This window comes from Nerophis lumbriciformis, linkage group LG39 (assembly GCF_033978685.3).
Source record: "Nerophis lumbriciformis linkage group LG39, RoL_Nlum_v2.1, whole genome shotgun sequence".
In the NCBI taxonomy this organism is placed as follows: domain Eukaryota; kingdom Metazoa; phylum Chordata; class Actinopteri; order Syngnathiformes; family Syngnathidae; genus Nerophis; species Nerophis lumbriciformis.
In genome coordinates, this window is record NC_084586.2 from 20,331,623 (window position 1) to 20,355,000 (window position 23,378).

Here is a 23,378-nt window from a genome sequence, read left to right on the forward strand (position 1 = left end):
CTCTAGATCAACTTCACATCAATCAATTATAAGTTTTAATTGGTTGTTTTATTCCCTTTCTGTCGAAGACAACATTGCTTTTTATCCACACAAAATGTGCAATATTTCGCCCAAAAACCTTTCAAAGTGTAATATTTGATGTGAGGTCATTGGAGCCTTGAATATGTCAATCATTCATGACAACATTCATTTTGATTCATTAGTATTTTTTGAACAATGACTGTTTTAAAGTAAACATCAGACTGCATGGCAGCTTTGAGTTATTACATTGCAACTTTTTCTCCATACTTTTCACCTGTTTGCTCTTTTTATTTGACTTTTATGTTTTTTGAAAAAAATTTTTTTTTTATTGCATTTTGAGGATTTGCCGCAGGCCGTTAAAAAAATATCTGTGGGCCGCACTTTAGACACCATTGCATTCATGGGTAGTGACTTGAAGTTATACGACACTGCCACTGTGATGGGACATTGTTGTAGAAAAGCACTGTAAAACAACATTTCATTTGTAGATGTTATGTAAAGTAGAATGCAAGCCAGACAAATCAAGTTTTTCCTGTTTGACCCCCAAAAGCGCTTCAACTGTGTGATATAACGAGGGCGTGTCGTCATGTGCACGCTAACCACCAACAGTTTAGTTTTTTGTTTTTTTTTAAACAGAAACTATGGAGGTTCATTTGTGACTTTTTTTTTTTTTACAAAAGCTTTTATTTTTAACTGATTATTTTACCTTTTAAATTTGTGAACCAAGTTGTTTTGCATCAAATTATGCTGACAGTTTTTTTTAATACAAATTTGTTAGCAAAATTTGTGTTTAAAAATTCCGTTTGTGAAATTTTAGTGTGTAAAAATTCAGTGCAGAAATATTCAACACGTGTCACGTGACTTCAAACTTGATCCCTCATTGGTTGGTTCTGCTTCAGTCTTAATTTACCTGAAGGGAGTCTTGAGTTTTAATTTTATACACCGAATTTTAACAAACTGAATTTTTAAACACACACATTTTGCTCACAAAGTTTGATTTGTGTCTTTTTAATAAAAGCTTTTTTGACACTGAATTTATATGATTACATTTTTTGCGTTTGATTTTTGTGTACCTAATTTTTTTTTTTACATCAAATAATGCTAACAATTTCATTTTATGAAAAATGTGAGAGCAAAATGAGTGTGTTTTAACAAATTAAATTTTTAAACACACTCATTTTGCTCTCACATTTTTCATAAAATGAAATTGTTAGCATTATTTGATGTAAAAAAAAAAATTAGGTACACAAAAATCAAACGCAAAAAATGTAATCATATAAATTCAGTGTCAAAAAAGCTTTTATTAAAAAGACACAAATCAAACTTTGTGAGCAAAATGTGTGTGTTTAAAAATTCAGCGTGTAAAAATTCAGTCTACAAATATTCAGTGTTAAAAAATCAGTGCGTAAAAGTTCTGTGTAAAATAAAAATGGAGTGCATAAAAATTCACTGTGTAAAAATTTAGAGCAAAAAATTAAATCTGTAAAAATTTCAGTGTAAAAAAAATCAGTGTACAAAAATTAATTGCATAAATATTTGACCGAATCCTGAGTTTTGAAGCAACACATTTTGCTCACAAAATTTGATTTGTGTCTTTTTAATAAAAGCTTTTTTGACACTGAATTTATATGACTACCGTACATTTTTTTGCGTTCTTCATTGTATGAAAATGTGTGAGCAAAATGAGTATGTTTAAAAATTTAGTTTGTTAAAATACACTGTTTTAATTCAGCGGGTAAAAATTCAGTCTATAAATATTCAGTGTTAAAAAAAATCAGTGCGTAAAAGTTCTGTGTGAAATAAAAATTGAGTGTATAAAAATTCACTGTGTAAAAATTCTGTGTGTAAAAATTTAGAGCAAAAAATTAAATCTGTAAAAATGTCAGTGTAAAGAAAATTCAGTGTAAAAAAAATCAGTGTACAAAAATTAATTGCATAAATATTTGACCGAATCCTGAGTTTTGAAGCAACACATTTTGCTCACAAAATTTGATTTGTGTCTTTTTAATAAAAGCTTTTTTGACACTGAATTTATATGACTACCGTACATTTTTTTTGCGTTCTTCATTGTATGAAAATGTGTGAGCAAAATGAGTATGTTTAAAAATTTAGTTTGTTAAAATACACTGTTTTAATTCAGCGGGTAAAAATTCAGTCTATAAATATTCAGTGTTAAAAAAAATCAGTGCGTAAAAGTTCTGTGTGAAATAAAAATTGAGTGTATAAAAATTCACTGTGTAAAAATTTAGAGCAAAAAATTAAATCTGTAAAAATGTCAGTGTAAAGAAAATTCAGTGTAAAAAAAATCAGTGTACAAAAATTAATTGCATAAATATTTGACCGAATCCTGAGTTTTGAAGCAACACATTTTGCTCACAAAATTTGATTTGTGTCTTTTTAATAAAAGCTTTTTTGACACTGAATTTATATGACTACCGTACATTTTTTGCGTTCTTCAGTGTATGAAAATGTGTGAGCAAAATGAGTGTGTTTAAAAATGTAGTTTGTTAAAATACACTGTTTTAATTCAGCGGGTAAAAATTCAGTCTACAAAAATTCAGTGTTAAAAAAAATCAGTGCGTAAAAGTTCTATGTGAAACAAAAATTGAGTGTATAAAAATTCGCTGTGTAAAAATTTAGAGCAAAAAATTAAATCTGTAAAAATGTCAGTGTAAAGAAAATTCAGTGTAAAAAAAATCAGTGTACAAAAATTAATTGCATAAATATTTGACCGAATCCTGAGTTTTGAAGCAACACATTTTGCTCACAAAATTTGATTTGTGTCTTTTTAATAAAAGCTTTTTTGACACTGAATTTATATGACTACCGTACATTTTTTTGCGTTCTTCATTGTATGAAAATGTGTGAGCAAAATGAGTGTGTTTAAAAATGTAGTTTGTTAAAATACACTGTTTTAATTCAGCGGGTAAAAATTCAGTCTACAAAAATTCAGTGTTAAAAAAAATCAGTGCGTAAAAGTTCTGTGTGAAATAAAAATGGAGTGCATAAAAATTCACTGTGTAAAAATTTAGAGCAAAAAATTAAATCTGTAAAAATGTCAGTGTAAAGAAAATTCAGTGTAAAAAAAATCAGTGTACAAAAATTAATTGCATAAATATTTGACCGAATCCTGAGTTTTGAAGCAACACATTTTGCTCACAAAATTTGATTTGTGTCTTTTTAATAAAAGCTTTTTTGACACTGAATTTATATGACTACCGTACATTTTTTTGCGTTCTTCATTGTATGAAAATGTGTGAGCAAAATGAGTATGTTTAAAAATTTAGTTTGTTAAAATACACTGTTTTAATTCAGCAGGTAAAAATTCAGTCTATAAATATTCAGTGTTAAAAAAAATCAGTGCGTAAAAGTTCTGTGTGAAACAAAAATTGAGTGTATAAAAATTCACTGTGTAAAAATTCTGTGAGTAAAAATTTAGAGCAAAAAAATAATTCTGTAAAAATTTCAGTGTAAAGAAAATTCAGTGTAAAAAAAATCAGTGTACAAAAATTAATTGCATAAATATTTGACCGAATCCTGAGTTTTGAAGCAACACATTTTGCTCACAAAATTTGATTTGTGTCTTTTTAATAAAAGCTTTTTTGACACTGAATTTATATGACTACCGTACATTTTTTGCGTTCTTCATTGTATGAAAATGTGTGAGCAAAATGAGTGTGTTTAAAAATGTAGTTTGTTAAAATACACTGTTTTAATTCAGCGGGTAAAAATTCAGTCTACAAAAATTCAGTGTTAAAAAAAATCAGTGCGTAAAAGTTCTGTGTGAAACAAAAATTGAGTGTATAAAAATTCACTGTGTAAAAATTTAGAGCAAAAAATTAAATCTGTAAAAATTTCAGTGTAAAGAAAATTCAGTGTAAAAAAAATCAGTGTACAAAAATTAATTGCATAAATATTTGACCGAATCCTGAGTTTTGAAGCAACACATTTTGCTCACAAAATTTGATTTGTGTCTTTTTAATAAAAGCTTTTTTGACACTGAATTTATATGTCTACCGTACATTTTTTTGCGTTCTTCATTGTATGAAAATGTGTGAGCAAAATGAGTATGTTTAAAAATTTAGTTTGTTAAAATACACTGTTTTAATTCAGCGGGTAAAAATTCAGTCTATAAATATTCAGTGTTAAAAAAAATCAGTGCGTAAAAGTTCTGTGTGAAATAAAAATTGAGTGTATAAAAATTCACTGTGTAAAAATTTAGAGCAAAAAATTAAATCTGTAAAAATGTCAGTGTAAAGAAAATTCAGTGTAAAAAAAATCAGTGTACAAAAATTAATTGCATAAATATTTGACCGAATCCTGAGTTTTGAAGCAACACATTTTGCTCACAAAATTTGATTTGTGTCTTTTTAATAAAAGCTTTTTTGACACTGAATTTATATGACTACCGTACATTTTTTTGCGTTCTTCATTGTATGAAAATGTGTGAGCAAAATGAGTATGTTTAAAAATTTAGTTTGTTAAAATACACTGTTTTAATTCAGCGGGTAAAAATTCAGTCTATAAATATTCAGTGTTAAAAAAAATCAGTGCGTAAAAGTTCTGTGTGAAACAAAAATTGAGTGTATAAAAATTCACTGTGTAAAAATTCTGTGTGTAAAAATTTAGAGCAAAAAATTAAATCTGTAAAAATTTCAGTGTAAAGAAAATTCAGTGTAAAAAAAATCAGTGTACAAAAATTAATTGCATAAATATTTGACCGAATCCTGAGTTTTGAAGCAACACATTTTTCTGCACTGAATTTTTACACACTAAAATAAAACACAGTATTTAACATTTTATTCAATGAAATTGTCAGCAAAATTTGATATAAAAAAAAAAAATGCAGCTCAAAAAATTCAAACGCATAAATTCCGTGTCAACAAAAATATTGTGTAATAAAGACACAATTAACCTCCATAGAAAACAATCCACAACAAGTATTTATAACCAGATGTGTCCCAAAATAATTTGCTCGACGACACATTTAAGTGAGATTTGTCCAAAAAACAGTCAAAACATTTTTTGGGGGGGCGGGGCTTAACAGATAATTGACCGTAACTCATTTTCCATTTTGAGCATAAACCCTTATAATGCAAGTAGGTGTGAGCCAATACTACTAATGGAAACGGTTTGATCAAGTGAAATGAACCAAACAGAGAAGAATGGCAACAATAACCTATTTATTATCAACCGTCTGGAATTATGCTGTCTTTAAGGTGAATATTTTGGCGCCACCTCGTGATTACAGCAACTCACAAAGCTAAGCTCATGACGCAGTAAGTTGAATGACGCGGACACGTTTGTTACTGGATACTTTGTAACACGCTTGTTACTCCCTCCGAGGTCTTAATCGAGGCTCCAGTTGGTTTTCCTCCCACAGACATTTATTTCAGCCACGCCTTCTTCTCCTTGACAACGATGCCAAAATAATGCCGTCAGAACTAATAAATAAGAAAAACAGAACTTCCAATTAGTCTGACATCAAATAAAAGAATTTCACATACATTATCAGAAAGAATCATACCTCATTGGCCTCACAAACTACGAGGGAAGTCGATACTCTATTAACCTCTTCCATCAAATGCTTGCGGTCTCATGCTGCTTCCCTTATTCCGTCACATATTAATTGTCCCCCCCAACAATGTGCCCAAACCATAACAAAAAATATGTTCCTCTCCAATTTACATGGGTTTTGTAAAACAAATAAAGTTAACATATACTTGCATGGAATTACCAAAGAAAATACATTTTTAATCACATTATATGTAAATATGAACTCATATTTATACATTGCATTTATTTATTCTAACCAACTATGAAATGATATAACATATACAGGTAAAAGCCAGTAAATTAGAATATTTTGAAAAACTTGATTTATTTCAGTAATTGCATTCAAAAGGTGTAACTTGTACATTATATTTATTCATTGCACACAGACTGATGCATTCAAATGTTTATTTCATTTAATTTTGATGATTTGAAGTGGCAACAAATGAAAATCCAAAATTCCGTGTGTCACAAAATTAGAATATTACTTAAGGCCAATACAAAAAAGGGATTTTTAGAAATGTTGGCCAACTGAAAAGTATGAAAATGAAAAATATGAGCATGTACAATACTCAATACTTGGTTGGAGCTCCTTTTGCCTCAATTACTGCGTTAATGCGGCGTGGCATGGAGTCGATGAGTTTCTGGCACTGCTCAGGTGTTATGAGAGCCCAGGTTGCTCTGATAGTGGCCTTCAACTCTTCTGCGTTTTTGGGTCTGGCATTCTGCATCTTCCTTTTCACAATACCCCACAGATTTTCTATGGGGCTAAGGTCAGGGGAGTTGGCGGGCCAATTTAGAACAGAAATACCATGGTCCGTAAACCAGGCACGGGTAGATTTTGCGCTGTGTGCAGGTGCCAAGTCCTGTTGGAACTTGAAATCTCCATCTCCATAGAGCAGGTCAGCAGCAGGAAGCATGAAGTGCTCTAAAACTTGCTGGTAGACGGCTGCGTTGACCCTGGATCTCAGGAAACAGAGTGGACCGACACCAGCAGATGACATGGCACCCCAAACCATCACTGATGGTGGAAACTTTACACTAGACTTCAGGCAACGTGGATCCTGTGCCTCTCCTGTCTTCCTCCAGACTCTGGGACCTCGATTTCCAAAGGAAATGCTAAATTTGCTTTCGTCAGAAAACATGACTTGGGACCACTCAGCAGCAGTCCAGCTCTTTTTTTCCTTAGCCCAGGTGAGACGCTTTTCGCGCTGTTTCTTGGTCAACAGTGGCTTGACGCGAGGTATGCGGCAGTTGAAACCCATGTCTTTCAAGCGTCTCTTGGTGGTGGATCTTGAAGCACTGACTCCAGCAGCTGTCCACTCCTTCTGAATCTCCCCCACATTTTTGAATGGGTTTTTTTTCACAATCTTGACCAGGGCGCGGTGATCCCCATCGCTTGTACACTTTTTCTGACCACAGTTTTTCCTTCCCTTTGCCTCTCCATTAATGTGTTTGGACACAGAGCTCTGAGAACAGCCAGCCTCTTCAGCAATAACCTTTTGTGTCTTTCCCTCCTTGTGCAATGTGTTGATGGTTGCCTTTTGGACAGCTGTCAAATCTGAAGTCTTCCCCATGTTTATGTAGGCTTCAGAACTGGACTGAGAGACCATTTAAAGCCCTTTGCAGGTGTTTTGAGTTAATCAGCTGATTAGTTTGTGGCACCAGGTGTCTTCAAAATTTAACCCTTACACAATATTCTAATTTTGTGACACACGGAATTTTGGATTTTCATTTGTTGCCACTTCAAATCATCAAAATTAAATGAAATAAACATTTGAATGCATCAGTCTGTGTGCAATGAATACATATAATGTACAAGTTACACCTTTTGAATGCAATTACTGAAATAAATCAAGTTTTTCAAAATATTCTAATTTACTGGCTTTTACCTGTATATACAATGTGCTTCTGTCAGCAGCTTCTGCCTTGGAGACTTTGCATGTGAATTATTTGATACTTGCTTGTAATGACAAATGTGCTGTTTTATAATATTTTCATAGCTAAAAAAAACATGGTTATGACTTCCAAAATACATTTTTAACATCATGAGACGCCTATAGACATGAAATCACACCCACATGGTCACCTTTACACAAATATGGGCATGCTTCCTAGGCTAAGCCAATCAGAGGCCACGATACTGAACGGCGCGTCCTGATTGGTTAGGTCTCGTCTAGGAGCCAATACTTCTGTAGTAGAAATATTTTTGTTAATTTGAGCAATTTGTATGATTATTTTAGGCCCAAAATACGGAAAATATGCTTCATAATCTGAGATAGAGTGACACTGCACACTTTTAAGTGTAATGTGGAGACACAATGCACTTATTTGGTGTCTGTCAAATAAAATGATAAATACTTTTTGTTTTAATTAAATTAATTGGACAAATTCAAAGTGTGTATCTTAAGCACGGACTGAAGATTAAAACCAAAAATTGCAGCAAACTAACGCGAAATAAACATCGAGAGTTTCAGATGAGCATTTTGTGTAAATTAGCCACTTCCTTAGCATTGTGATGCTAGCTAGCTGGTAACTATTGAACAACACGGCTGTTATTCCGACTGCAATGTACTTAGAACACCACTAAATCATTAGACAAACTCCAGGAAAGCTATTAATAATTCAAGTGTGTCTTTAACAACCTCAGAAGACTCACATCGTCAACGACTTTCACCTGCAGCCATCGAAAAGCGGAGGACAGAAACCAAGTTAGAGTGCGCAAGCCAAGCCGGAAGCGGAAGTTATCAAATGTTTTCCAAAATAAAAGTCAGTCCACAAACGTACGCGAACAAAGAAAGTATCTGCCGAACATGCTCATAGTGAATGTCTTCATTGTATTTTCAATATATATTTACTAGACCCACAAATGTCACCTTTTACCTAACTTATTTGATATATTTTTTCTATTAATAAAAAAATTACAAAATAAAACTAAAAATATAAAACAAATATAAAAGCCAAAAGCAGTGAAGTTGTCACGTTGTGTTAATGGTAAATAAAAAGAGAATACAACAAATCCTTTTCAACTTATATTCAATTGAATAGACTGCAAAGACAAGATATTTCATGTTCACACTGAGAAACTTTCTTATTTTTTGTGCAAATAATCATGAACTTAGAATGTAATGGCAGCAACACATTGCAAAAAAAGGCATTTTTTTACCAGTGTGTTACATGGCCTTTCCTTTTAACAACACTCAGTAAAAGTTTGGGAACTGAGGAGACACATTTTTGAAGTGGAATTCTTTCCCATTCTTGCTTGATGTACAGCTTAAGTTGTTCAACAGTCTCCCTTCTCATATTTTAGCCTTCACACATTTTCAATGTCTGGACTACAGGCAGGCCAGTCTAGTACCCGCACTCTTTTACTATGAAGCCACGCTGTTGCAATACCTGGCTTGGCATTGTCTTGCTGAAATAAGCAGGGGCGTCCATGATAACAACATATGTTGCTCCAAAAGCTGTATGTACCTTTCAGCATTAATGGTGCCTTCACAGATGTGTAAGTTACCCATGTCTTGGCCACTAATACACCCCCATACCATCACACATGCTGACTTTTACACTTTCACCCTACAACAGTCCCCATGCTTCTTTTCCTCTTTGCTCCACAGTTTCCAAAAACAATTTGAAATGTGGACTCGTCAGACCACAGAAGACTTTTCCACTTTGCATCAGTCCATCTTAGATGAGCTCGGGCCCAGCGAAGCGTTTCCGGGTGTTGTTGATAAATGGCTTTGGCTTTGCATAGTAGAGTTTTAACTTGCACTTACAGATGTAGCGACCAACTGTAGTTACTGACAGTGGTTTTCTGAAGTGTTCCTGAGCCCATGTGGTGATATCCTTTACACACCGATGTGACTTTTTGACGCCTGAGGGATCCAAGGTGTGTAATATCATGGCTTACGTGGAGTGATTTCTCCACATTCTCTGAACCTTTTGATGATATTACGGAGCGTAGATGTTGAAATCCCTAAATTCCTTGTTGAGAAATGTTGTTCTTAAACAATTTGCTCAGGCATTTGTTGACAAAGTGGTGACCCTCGCCCCCGTCCTTGTTTGGGAATGACTGAGCATTTCACGGAAGCTGCTTTTATACCCAATCATGGCACCCACCTGTTCCCAATTAGCCTGTTCACCTGTGGGATGTTCCAAATAAGTCTTTGATGAGCATTCCTCAACTTTCTCACTCTTTTTTGCCACTTGTGCCAGCTTTTTTGAAACATGCTGCAGGCATCACATTCCAAATGAGCTAATATTTGCAAAAAAGAAGAAAGTTTCTCAGTGTGAACATGAAATATCTTGTCTTTGCAGTCTATTCAATTGAATATAAGTTGAAAAGGATTTGTTGTATTCTCTTTTTATTTACCATTTACACAACTTCACTGCTTTTGGGCTTTGTATATAGACAGATATATTTGGATATATATATGTGTGTATATATATGTATGTGTGGGGAAAAAAAATCACAAGACTACTTCATCTCTACATGCCTGTTTCATGAGGGGTTCCCTCAATCATCAGGAGATTTTAATGGAAGCATTCACATACCATGGTTTGTATAGGGCACAGAGTGGGTGGGTACAGGCTGGCGTAGGGGCGTGGTGATTGGCTCATGTGTTACCTAGGAGGTGTTTCCGTCTGTGGCGGCATGCTGTTACAATTTCGCTGCGCTTGTTGAGGGATGACAGGTCTGGACGGTAAATAATAAACAGTTTCTCTTTCAAGCATAGGTTGCATCTTTTATTACCACTATTGTAAGGTGTGCTGGATGCAAGAATTTGCCATGTTATTGAATATTCAACATTATTGTCTTTGAGGTCCCAAATGTGTTTGCTGAGTTCTGTGGTATTTCGCAGGTTTTTGTTCCTGAAAGAAGCCTTGTGATTGTTCCATCTGGTTTTAAACTCTCCCTCGGTTAATCCTACATATGTGTCGGATGTGTTAATGTCCTTGCGTGTTACCTTAGATTGGTAGACAACTGATGTTTGTAACCCCCCCGTACCAAAAAGCCCTTGATGAAAGCGGATACAATTTCACCCTCACCTATGAACCCACGCCAGGAAACCAACCAAAAAAGAACAGAAAACGAAACGACATCATCTGGTACAACCCCCCATAGAGCAAAAACGTCTCAACTAACATTGGACACAAATTCCTCAATCTGATTGACAAACACTTTCCCAAAGACAACACCCTAAGAAAATTATTCAACAAGAACAACATTAAATTGAGCTACAGCTGTATGAACAATATACGACAAATTATCTCAAACCACAACAAAACAATTGCAAATGAGCCGTCGGCCCCCGGACAGAGCGACTCCAAAACCAACAAAGGCTGCAACTGTCGAAAGAAACCTGATTGCCCTCTCAACGGGGGGTGCTTACAAACATCAGTTGTCTACCAATCTAAGGTAACACGCAAGGACATTAACACATCCGACACATATGTAGGATTAACCGAGGGAGAGTTCAAAACCAGATGGAACAATCACAAGGCTTCTTTCAGGAACCAAAACCTGCGGAATACCACAGAACTCAGCAAACACATTTGGGACCTCAAAGACAATAATGTTGAATATTCAATAACATGGCAAATTCTTGCATCCAGCACACCTTACAATAGTGGTAATAAAAGATGCAACCTATGCTTGAAAGAGAAACTGTTTATTATTTACCGTCCAGACCTGTCATCCCTCAACAAGCGCAGCGAAATTGTATCAGCATGCCGCCACAGACGGAAACACCTCCTAGGTAACACATGAGCCAATCACCACGCCCCTACGCCAGCCTGTACCCACCCACTCTGTGCCCTATACAAACCATGGTATGTGAATGCTCCCATTAAAATCTCCTGATGACTGAGGGAACCCCCTCATGAAACAGGCCTGTAGAGATGAAATAGTCTTGTGATTTTTTTCCCACACATACATATATATATATATATATATATATATATATATATATATATATATTAGAGATGCGCGCGCGGATAGGCAATTATTTCATCCGCAACCGCATCACAAAAGTCGTCACCCATCCGCCATCCACCCGAACTAACATTTGATCAAAACCGCACCCGCCCGCACCCACCCGTTGTTATATATATAATATAGACGATGCAAGGCATTAGTGAGGTTATAAAGCTTTTGCCTGTTAAAGAAAGGAGACGGATCCAATGTAGCAGAGACATTCAATGCGTGCCACGCTGTCACGGCCCAGACGTACACCAGTGCGCAATCATCTGGGAGCCACGCTGAGCGCACTTTCAAGCGCGCTCGCGCCACTCAAACTGCTGCAGGCAGCTGCGTTCTATCTTGTTTTAACATCCTGTGGCACTCTTCTGGGATCACGGCGGACGAAACTGCTCATGCTCAGGGTGTTTGTGGAGGTTCGGGGTTTTGCAGAAATGTGATGCACCATGTTAGATGTCCCGGTTTTGTGACTGTCGTAGACATAAACAGCGTCGCAGCTCTTGCAAATCACGTAGCCAGCATTACTATCATCCTGATTTACAACCTCATAAAAACGAGTCCACGCTGAACTTTTCTGGCTTTTTTTCCCCTGGTTTTTAGTATTCCCTTTTTTAGTTTGTCGCGTACCACGTTTGCTGCCGGCGTTGCCATCTTTTTTTTTCTTCTTCTTCTGTTGTGGCATATGCTGCAGGTGCCTGCTCGTTTTTCGTATGTGGGTGACAACATTTAACTATGTATATATATTTCCCAATTGGTTTAACTGCCACCCACCTGAATCTATTTAAAATCTAATTTTTTTTAATTCCAACCGCCCGACCCGCGGATAATCCGCGGACTCCGCGGTTGTGTCCGCAAACCGCGCATCTCTAATATACAGGTAAAAGCCAGTAAATTAGAATATTTTGAAAAACTTGATTTATTTCAGTAATTGCATTCAAAAGGTGTAACTTGTACATTATATTTATTCATTGCACACAGACTGATGCATTCAAATGTTTATTTCATTTAATTTTGATGATTTGAAGTGGCAACAAATGAAAATCCAAAATTCCGTGTGTCACAAAATTAGAATATTGTGTAAGGGTTAAATTTTGAAGACACCTGGTGCCACAAACTAATCAGCTGATTAACTCAAAACACCTGCAAAGGGCTTTAAATGGTCTCTCAGTCCAGTTCTGAAGCCTACACAAACATGGGGAAGACTTCAGATTTGACAGCTGTCCAAAAGGCAACCATCGACACATTGCACAAGGAGGGAAAGACACAAAAGGTTATTGCTGAAGAGGCTGGCTGTTCTCAGAGCTCTGTGTCCAAACACATTAATGGAGAGGCAAAGGGAAGGAAAAACTGTGGTCAGAAAAAGTGTACAAGCGATAGGGATCACCGCGTCCTGGTCAAGATTGTGAAAAAAAACCCATTCAAAAATGTGGGGGAGATTCAGAAGGAGTGGACAGCTGCTGGAGTCAGTGCTTCAAGATCCACCACCAAGAGACGCTTGAAAGACATGGGTTTCAACTGCCGCATACCTCGTGTCAAGCCACTGTTGACCAAGAAACAGCGCGAAAAGCGTCTCACCTGGGCTAAGGAAAAAAAGAGCTGGACTGCTGCTGAGTGGTCCAAAGTCATGTTTTCTGACGAAAGCAAATTTTGCATTTCCTTTGGAAATCGAGGTCCCAGAGTCTGGAGGAAGACAGGAGAGGCACAGGATCCACGTTGCCTGAAGTCTAGTGTAAAGTTTCCACCATCAGTGATGGTTTGGGGTGCCATGTCATCTGCTGGTGTCGGTCCACTCTGTTTCCTGAGATCCAGGGTCAACGCAGCCGTCTACCAGCAAGTTTTAGAGCACTTCATGCTTCCTGCTGCTGACCTGCTCTATGGAGATGGAGATTTCAAGTTCCAACAGGACTTGGCGCCTACACACAGCGCAAAATCTACCCGTGCCTGGTTTACGGACCATGGTATTTCTGTTCTAAATTGGCCCGCCAACTCCCCTGACCTTAGCCCCATAGAAAATCTGTGGGGTATTGTGAAAAGGAAGATGCAGAATGCCAGACCCAAAAACGCAGAAGAGTTGAAGGCCACTATCAGAGCAACCTGGGCTCTCATAACACCTGAGCAGTGCCAGAAACTCATCGACTCCATGCCACGCCGCATTAACGCAGTAATTGAGGCAAAAGGAGCTCCAACCAAGTATTGAGTATTGTACATGCTCATATTTTTCATTTTCATACTTTTCAGTTGGCCGACATTTCTAAAAATCCCTTTTTTGTATTAGCCTTAAGTAATATTCTAATTTTGTGACACACGGAATTTTGGATTTTCATTTGTTGCCACTTCAAATCATCAAAATTAAATGAAATAAACATTTGAATGCATCAGTCTGTGTGCAATGAATAAATATAATGTACAAGTTACACCTTTTGAATGCAATTACTGAAATAAATCAAGTTTTTCAAAATATTCTAATTTACTGGCTTTTACCTGTACCGTATTTTCCGCACCATAAGGCGCCCTGGGTTAAAAGCCGCGCCTTCAATGAACGGCATATTTCAAAACTTTGTCCACCAATAAGCCGCCCCATGTTGTAAGCCGCATCTAACTGCGCTAAAGGAATGTCAAAAAAACAGTCAGATAGGTCAGTCAAACTTTAATAATATATTAAAAACCAGCGTTCTAACAACTCTGTTCACTCCCAAAATGTACGCAAATGTGCAATCACAAACATACGTATATCAACATGGACAGAGCTGCGTGAAAAAAGCCACCCGGCCTCTTCGCGTAAACTTAAACTTACCTTAACCACTCGCTCATCTTTTCTTCATCCATCCCTTCGAGTTAGCTTTTATGATGACGCCGGCTGGAAAGGTCTCTTTTGGCAAGGTTTTCCTTTTGAATATCACCATGGGTGGAAGTTTCTGGCCATTAGCATGGCAAGCTAGAACCACAGTGAAGGATGACTTCTCATTCCCTGTGGTGCGAATATTCACCGTACGTGCTCCCGTTGTATCCACAGTGCGGTTCACAGGAATATCAGTTGCTGTGAAATAGTAATCCGTGTGTGGATGGAGAGATTGCGTCTTTTCATGAACCGGATCCCGGTCGCTTAGTAGGAGCCATTTTGTGGTCTTTACAGATGTAAACACACAAAGGAAATGAAACGTACGGTGATATCCGCGCGCTTTTTCTTCTTCTACGCGGGCAGGTGGTTGCTTACAGTAGAAGAAGAAGCGCTTCCTGTTCTATGGGGGCGGGTGCTTACCTTGGTGGTTGCTTGCGTAGAAGAAGAAGCGCTTCCTGTTCTACCGGGAAAAAAGATGGCGGCTATTTACCGAAGTTGCGAGACCGAAACTTTATGAAAATGAATCTTAATATTAATCCATATATAAAGCGCACCGGGTTATAAGGCGTACTGTCAGCTTTTGAGAAAATTTGTGGTTTTTAGGTGCGCCTTATAGTGCGGAAAATACGGTATATATATACATAGCAGCCAATTAGTCATAAGTCATTGCGCATGTGACAGCCAACCCGTAGGGGGCGCCACAAAAGCCACACGCCTCTTATCAACTAAGTCGGATTGAAATTTCCCACACAATTTCATGCCCTTGAAGCTTTAATTCCATGAGCATTTGTTCAATCATCAGCAAAGCGCGACCCCTCCCATTGAGGACGTTGCAAAGACTCCATGTTGTCCAATGGGAAGTGTGGATGACACCAAAGAATAAAGAAGCGCTGTGAAGCCTCTCATGCTTTTGATGTTGACGTTGCCTTGGAACTAACCATCCACCCTGTCAGTGTGTCAGCGCGGTGGCCCGCAGGAGTCGTGGCCATGTGCCCGCCCTGAGCCCGAGTGATGCCGGTGCAGGCGGCCCAATGGACGGACTTCCTGTCCTGCCCCGTCTGCTACAACGACTTCGACGGCGGCGACCACCAGCCCGTCAGCCTGGGCTGCTCGCACACGGTGTGCCGCGGCTGCCTGCGCAAGCTGCACCGCAAGGCCTGCCCCTTCGACCAGGCGCCCATCTGCATTGACGTGGACCTGCTGCCCGCCAACCGCGCCCTGCTGCGGCTGCTCGGCGCCCAGGTAAAGACGCCGGGCGTGCGGGCGGACGTGGCGCCGACATAAAGTGGTGTTGTCCTAGCTTCCAGACGTGCAGACGGTCGGCCTGGGCGGCGCGGCGGACGTGTGTCACTACGAGGCCTGCAGGGGGTGCGTGGAACACCTGGCGCTCTACCTGCAGCCCATCAGCGCCACCAAAGGTGAGCATGGAAATCACCTTTTTAACAATGAAATGACACCACTTAAATCGTACTTGTATTATAAACTTCTAATGGGAATCAAACCAAAGCGTCATCAAAGCCAAGAGTTCTACCACACACTTGACTGTCATACAAACGGAAAAAAAACCACTACGGAAACTAAATAAAACAAAAAAGAATGTAAAATGCTTACCACCTAGAAGCGTATATGTTCGTTTTTTAAATGTTTGTACATGCTAAATAAATCTTCCTGGATTGCAATACTGATCTGGAATGGCTTTTATTTAAATTGGCTATCGTATACAACTTGGTGGACCCTCGGGGACTTGTGACCATGTACCAGGTACGACAGTACCACAGTGCCGGTAGTACCAGGTACGTGAGTACCACGGTGCATGTAGTACCAGGTACGACAGTACCACAGTGCATGTAGGACCAGGTACGTGAGTACCACAGTGCATGCAGTACCAGGTACGTGAGTACCACAGTACAGGTAGTACCAGGTACATGAGTACCACGGTGCATGTAGTACCAGGTACGACAGTACCACAGTGCATGTAGGACCAGGTACATGAGTGCCACAGTGCATGTAGTACCAGGTACGTGAGTACCACAGTGCATGTAGTACCAGATACGACAGTACCACAATGCATGTAGTACCAGGTACGTGAGTACCACAGTGCATGTAGTACCAGATACGACAGTACCACAGTGCATGTAGTACCAGGTACGTGAGTACCACAGTGCAGATAGTACCAGGTACGTGAGTGCCACAGTGCATGTAGTACCAGGTACGTGAGTACTACAGTGCATGTAGTACCAGGTACGTGAGTACCACAGTACAGGTAGTACCAGGTACGTGAGTACCACAGTGCAGGTAGTACCAGGTACGTGAGTACCACAGTGCATGTAGTACCAGGTACGTGTGTACCACAGTACAGGTAGTACCAGGTACGTGAGTACCACAGTGCAGGTAGTACCAAGTACGTGAGTACCACAGTGCATGTAGTACCAGGTACGTGAGTACCACGGTGCATGTAGTACCTGGTACAAATACTCACCTTTGTGGTTGTAATATTAGCTGTCATACAAGTGTAAAAAGAAGTTAACCTGTTGCATAATGAAACAAAACTAAAGTAAAAATACTCACCTTTGTGGTTGTCATATTAGCTGTCATACAAGTGTAAAAAGAAGTTAACATGTTGCATAATAAAACTAAATAAAGTTTTAAAAAAATACTCATCTTTGTGGTTGTCATATTAGCTGTAATACAAGTGTAAAAATAAGTTAACCTGCTGCATAATAAAACTAAATAAAGTAAAAAATACTCACCTTTGTGGTTGTAATATTAGCTGTCATACAAGTGTAAAAAGAAGTTAACCTGCTGCATAATAAAACTAAATAAAGTAAAAAAAATACTCACCTTTGTGGCTGTCATATTAGCTGTCATTCAAGTGTAAAAAGAAGTGAACCTGCTGCATAATAAAACTAAATAAAGTAAAAAATACTCACCTTTGTGGTTGTAATATTAGCTGTCATACAAGTGTAAAAAGAAGTGAACCTGCTGCATAATAAAACTAAATAAAGTAAAACATACTCACCTTTGTGGCTGTCATATTAGCTGTCATACAAGTGTAAAAAGAAGTGAACCTGCTGCATAATAAAACTAAATATAGTAAAAAATACTCACCTTTGTGGCTGTCATATTAGCTGTCATTCAAGTGTAAAAAGAAGTGAACCTGCTGCATAATAAAACTAAATAAAGTAAAAAATACTCACCTTTGTGGCTGTCATATAAGCTATCATTCAAGAGTAAAAAGAAGTGAACCTGCTGCATAATAAAACTAAATAAAGTAAAAAATACTCACCTTTGTGGTTGTATTATTAGCTGTCATTCAAGTGTAAAAAGAAGTTAACTTGCTGCATAATAAAACTAAATAAAGTAAAAAATACTCACTTTTGTGGCTGTCATATTAGCTGTCATACAAGTGTAAAAAGAAGTGAACCTGCTACATAATAAAACTAAATAAAGTAAAAAATACTCACCTTTGTGGCTGTCATATAAACTGTCATTCAAGTGTAAAAAGAAGTGAACCTGCTACATAATAAAACTAAATAAAGTAAAAAATACTCACCTTTGTGGCTGTCATATAAGCTGTCATTCAAGTGTAAAAAGAAGTGAACCTGCTGCATAATAAAACTAAATAAAGTAAAAAATACTCACCTTTGTGGCTGTCATATAAGCTGTCATTCAAGTGTAAAAAGAAGTGAACCTGCTGCATAATAAAACTAAATAAAGTAAAAAATACTCACCTTTGTGGCTGTCATATTAGCTGTCATACAAGTGTAAAAAGAAGTGAACCTGCTGCATAATAAAACTAAATAAAGTAAAAAAAATACTCACCTTTGTGGCTGTCATATTAGCTGTCATACAAGTGTAAAAATAAGTTAACCTGCTGCATAATAAAACTAAATAAAGTAAAAAATACTCACCTTTGTGGTTGTATTATTAGCTGTCATACAAGTGTAAAAAGAAGTGAACCTGCTGCATAATAAAACTAAATAAAGTAAAAAATACTCACCTTTGTTGTTGTATTATTAGCTGTCATACAAGTGTAAAAAGAAGTGAACCTGCTGCATAATAAAACTAAATAAAGTAAAAAAATACTCACCTTTGTGGCTGTCATATTAGCTGTCATTCAAGTGTAAAAAGAAGTGAACCTGCTGCATAATAAAACTTAATGGAGCCCAGAATCAGTTCCAGAAGGTTCCATCAAGCGAGGACAGCACTTTCTGACAGGACCCTCTGCCCCCCTGCAGGGGTGTGTCCCTCCAGTGGCAGCGTGCTGAGTCGACCCATGCAGAGGAAGTTGGTGACTCTGGTGAACTGCCAGCTGCTGGAGGAGGAAGGTCGTGTGCGGGCGCTGAGGGCGGGTCGCTCTCTGGGCGAGCGCACGCTCACAGAACTCATCCTGCAGCACCAGAACCCCCAGCAGATCTCTGCCAACCTCTGGGCGGCCGTGCGGGCGCGAGGATGCCAGTTCTTGGGACCTGGTCAGTCTTTACCACCTCCACCTCTTCCAGATTACTAATCACTCACACCCTTTTTTTAGTCAAAAACACCAGTCAAAGATCCTTTAGAGAACAGGAGCACTGCTGTTTTTAACAACAAACTTCACAAACGCTAATCAAAGATCCTTTATACAACAGGAGCACTGCTGTTTTTAACAACAAACTTCACAAACACCTGTCAAAGATCCTTTATAGAACAGGAGCACTGCTGTTTTTAACAACAAACTTCACAAACGCTAGTCAAAGATCCTTTATAGAACAGGAGCACTGCTGTTTTTAACAACAAACTTCACAAACACCAGTCAAAGATCCTTTATAGCACAGGAACACTGCTGTTTTTAACAACAAACTTCACAAACACGAATCAAAGATCCTTTATAGAACAGGAGCACTGCTATTTTCAACAACAAACTTCACAAACACCAGTCAAAGATTGTTTATAGAACAGGAGCACTGCTGTTTTTAACAACACACTTCACAAACGCTAGTCAAAGATCCTTTATAGAACAGGAGCACTGCTGTTTTTAACAACAAACTTCACAAACACCAGTCAAAGATCCTTTATAGCACAGGAACACTGCTGTTTTTAAAAACAAACTTCACAAACGCTAGTCAAAGAATCTTTATAGAACAGGAGCACTGCTGTTTTTAACAACAAACTTCACAAACGCTAGTCAAAGATCCTTTATAGAACAGGAGCACTGCTGTTTTTAAGAACAAACGTCACAAACGCTGGTCAAAGATCCTTTATAGCACAGGAACACTGCTGTTTTTAAGAACAAACTTCACAAACGCTAGTCAAAGATCCTTTATAGAACAGGAGCACGCCTGTTTTCAACGACAAACTTCACAAACACCAGTCAAAGATCCTTTATAGCACAGGAGCACGCCTGTTTTCAACGACAAACTTCACAACGCTAGTCAAAGATCCTTTATAGAACAGGAGCACTGCTATTTTCAACATCAAACTTCACAAACACCTGTCAAAGATCCTTTATAGAACAGGAGCACTGCTATTTTCAACAACAAACTTCACAAACACCAGTCAAAGATCCTTTATAGAACAGGAGCACTGCTATTTTCAACAACAAACTTCACAAACACTAATCAAAGATCCTTTATACAACAGGAGCACTGCTGTTTTTAACAACAAACTTCACAAACACCTGTCAAAGATCCTTTATAGAACAGGAGCACTGCTGTTTTTAACAACAAACTTCACAAACGCTAGTCAAAGATCCTTTATAGAACAGGAACACTGCTGTTTTTAACAACAAACTTCACAAACGCTAGTCAAAGATCCTTTATACAACAGGAGCACTGCTGTTTTTTACAACAAACTTCACAAACACCAGTCAAAGATCCTTTATAGCACAGGAACACTGCTGTTTTTAACAACAAACTTCACAAACACTAGTCAAAGATCCTTTATAGAACAGGAGCACTGCTATTTTCAACAACAAACTTCACAAACACCAGTCAAAGATCCTTTATAGAACAGGAACACTGCTGTTTTTAACAACAAACTTCACAAACACCAGTCAAAGATCCTTTATAGAACAGGAGCACTGCTATTTTCAACAACAAAATTCACAAACGCTAATCAAAGATCCTTTATACAACAGGAGCACTGCTGTTTTTAACAACAAACTTCGCAAACACCAGTCAAAGATCCTTTATAGAACAGGAGCACTGCTGTTTTTAACAACAAACTTCAGAAACACTAGTCAAAGATCCTTTATAGAACAGGAGCACTGCTATTTTCAACAACAAACTTCACAAACACCAGTCAAAGATCCTTTATAGAACAGGAACACTGCTGTTTTTAACAACAAACTTCACAAACACCAGTCAAAGATCTTTTATAGAACAGGAGCACTGCTGCTTTTAACAACAAACTTCACAAACACCAGTCAAAGATCCTTTATAGCACAGGAGCACGCCTGTTTTCAACGACAAACTTCACAAACGCTAATCAAAGATCCTTTATAGAACAAGAGCACTGCTGTTTTTAACAACAAACTTCACAAACGCTAGTCAAAAATCCTTTATAGAACAAGAGCACTGCTGTTTTTAACAACAAACTTCACAAACGCTAGTCAAAGATCCTTTATACAACAGGAGCACTGCCGTTTTTAACAACAAACTTCACAAACGCTAGTCAAAGATTCTTTATAGAACAGGAGCACTGCCGTTTTTAAGAAAAAACTTCACAAACGCTATATAAAGATCCTTTATAGCACAGGAACACTGCTGTTTTTAAGAACAAACTTCACAAATGTTAGTCAAAGATCCTTTACAGAACAGGAACACTGCTGTTTTTAAGAACAAACTTCACAAACGCTAGTCAAAGATCCTTTAAAGAACAGGAGCACTGCCGTTTTTAAGAACAAACTTCACAAACGCCGGTCAAAGATCCTTTATAGCACAGGAACACTGCTGTTATTAAGAACAAACTTCACAAACGCTAGTCAAAGATCCTTTATAGAACAGGAGAACTTCTGTTTTTAACAACAAACTTCACAAACGCTAGTCAAAGATCCTCTATAGAACAATTGATCTCTGATGTTTTAAGGCACAAACTTCACAAACGCTAATCAAAGATCCTGTATTGAACCAGAGAACTCTGATTATTTTAGTAACAAACTTCAAAAACACCGGACAAAGATCCTCTATAGTGCAAGAGCACTCTGCTGTTTTTAAGGACTGACATCAAAAACACCAGTCAAAGATCATCTATAGAACAAGAGTACTCTTTAGAGTTTAGGAACAAAGATAAAAAATGTGATTCAAAGATCATCTATTGAACAGGAGCACTACTGCTGTCTTTAGGAACAAACTTAAAAATGCTAGTCAAAGATCCTTTCTACAACAGGAGAACTGCTGTTTTTAAGAACAAACTTCAAAAACACCAGACAAAGATCCTCTATTGGACAAGAGCACTCTGCTGTTTTTAAGGACTGGCATCAAAAACAACAGTCAAAGATCATCTATTGAACAAAAGTACTCTTTAGAGTTTAGGAACAAAGATCAAACATGCGAGTCAAAGATCATCTATTGTATAGGAGCACTACTGCTGTTTTTAGGAACAAACTTAGAAAATGCTAAAGATTCTCTATTAAACAAGAGCACCCTGCTGTTTTTGCAAAGAAACTTCCTAAACCCCGATCAAAGATCATCTATAGAACAAGAGTACTCTTTAGAGTTTAGGAACAAAGATAAAAAATGTGATTCAAAGATCATCTATTGAACAGGAGCACTACTGCTGTCTTTAGGAACAAACTTAAAAATGCTAGTCAAAGATCCTTTCTACAACAGGAGAACTGCTGTTTTTAAGAACAAACTTCAAAAACACCAGACAAAGATCCTCTATTGGACAAGAGCACTCTGCTGTTTTTAAGGACTGGCATCAAAAACAACAGTCAAAGATCATCTATTGAACAAAAGTACTCTTTAGAGTTTAGGAACAAAGATCAAACATGCGAGTCAAAGATCATCTATTGAATAGGAGCACTACTGCTGTTTTTAGGAACAAACTTAGAAAATGCTAAAGATTCTCTATTAAACAAGAGCACCCTGCTGTTTTTGCAAAGATCCTCTGTTGAACAAGAGTACTGTTTTGAAGGACTTACAAAAAAACACCAGTCAAAGATCATCTATTGCACAAGAGTAATCTTTAGAGTTTAGGAACAAACTTCAAAAATGCAAGTCAAAGATCCTTTGTGGAACAGGAGCACTCTGTTGTTTTTAGGATCTAACTTCAAAAGCGGCAGTCAAAGATCTTCTATAGAACCTACATCAAACATTTTGGTCAAAGATTCTCTATTAAACAAGATCACCCTGCTGAATTTATGAACAAACTTCCTAAACCCCGATCAAAGATCCTCATTTTTACATGGGCACTTTGCTGTTATTAGTAACAAACTTTAAAAACACCAGCCAAAGATCTTCTACAGAACACGAGTACTCTTCTGTTTTAAGAAACACACTTCAAAAACGGCAGTCAAAGATCTTCTGAAGAACAAAAGTACTCTGCTGTTTTTAGGAACTAACTTTTAAAACACTCGCAAAATATTATTTCTAACAGGAGAACTGCTGCTGATTTTAGGAACAAACTTCATCAACTTTAGTCAAGGATCATGGATTGAACAGTAGTGCCCTGCTGTTTTTAGGAACAAAGATCTTGGTGTCCTATGATGATCACTCGTAGGGCAGATTCTGAGTGAGAAGTTCCTTCTCATCTTGATATCACAATGAGTGTCAAAGTCTGAGGACGCCTTCAGCTTCAAATGTCCCTCTATTGTTTGTCATCTACTTGACATGTGTGTCTATTGTTTGTCACCTACTTGACATGTGTGTGTATTGTTTGTCACCTACTTGACATGTGTTTGTATTGTTTGTCACCTACTTGACATGTGTGTGTATTGTTTGTCACCTACTTGACATGTGTGTGCATTGTTTGTCACTTACTTGACATGTGTGTCTATTGGTTGTC

At 37.6% G+C, this 23,378-nt stretch overlaps 1 protein-coding gene across 3 annotated transcripts in view; it reads left to right on the forward strand.

Annotated features, from left to right (window-relative positions):
• rc3h2 (ring finger and CCCH-type domains 2) overlaps nt 1-23,378 on the forward strand; it is a 120,432-nt gene that overhangs the window by 16,343 nt on the left and 80,711 nt on the right. For all 3 annotated transcript variants that reach the window (XM_061932123.2, XM_061932124.2, XM_061932125.1), the window contains exons 2-4: nt 15,347-15,635; nt 15,694-15,811; nt 18,632-18,865. In XM_061932123.2, the coding sequence (XP_061788107.1) occupies nt 15,405-15,635; nt 15,694-15,811; nt 18,632-18,865 (583 nt within the window). In that variant the 5' untranslated portion in view covers nt 15,347-15,404. The remainder of the gene's footprint in view (nt 1-15,346; nt 15,636-15,693; nt 15,812-18,631; nt 18,866-23,378) is intronic.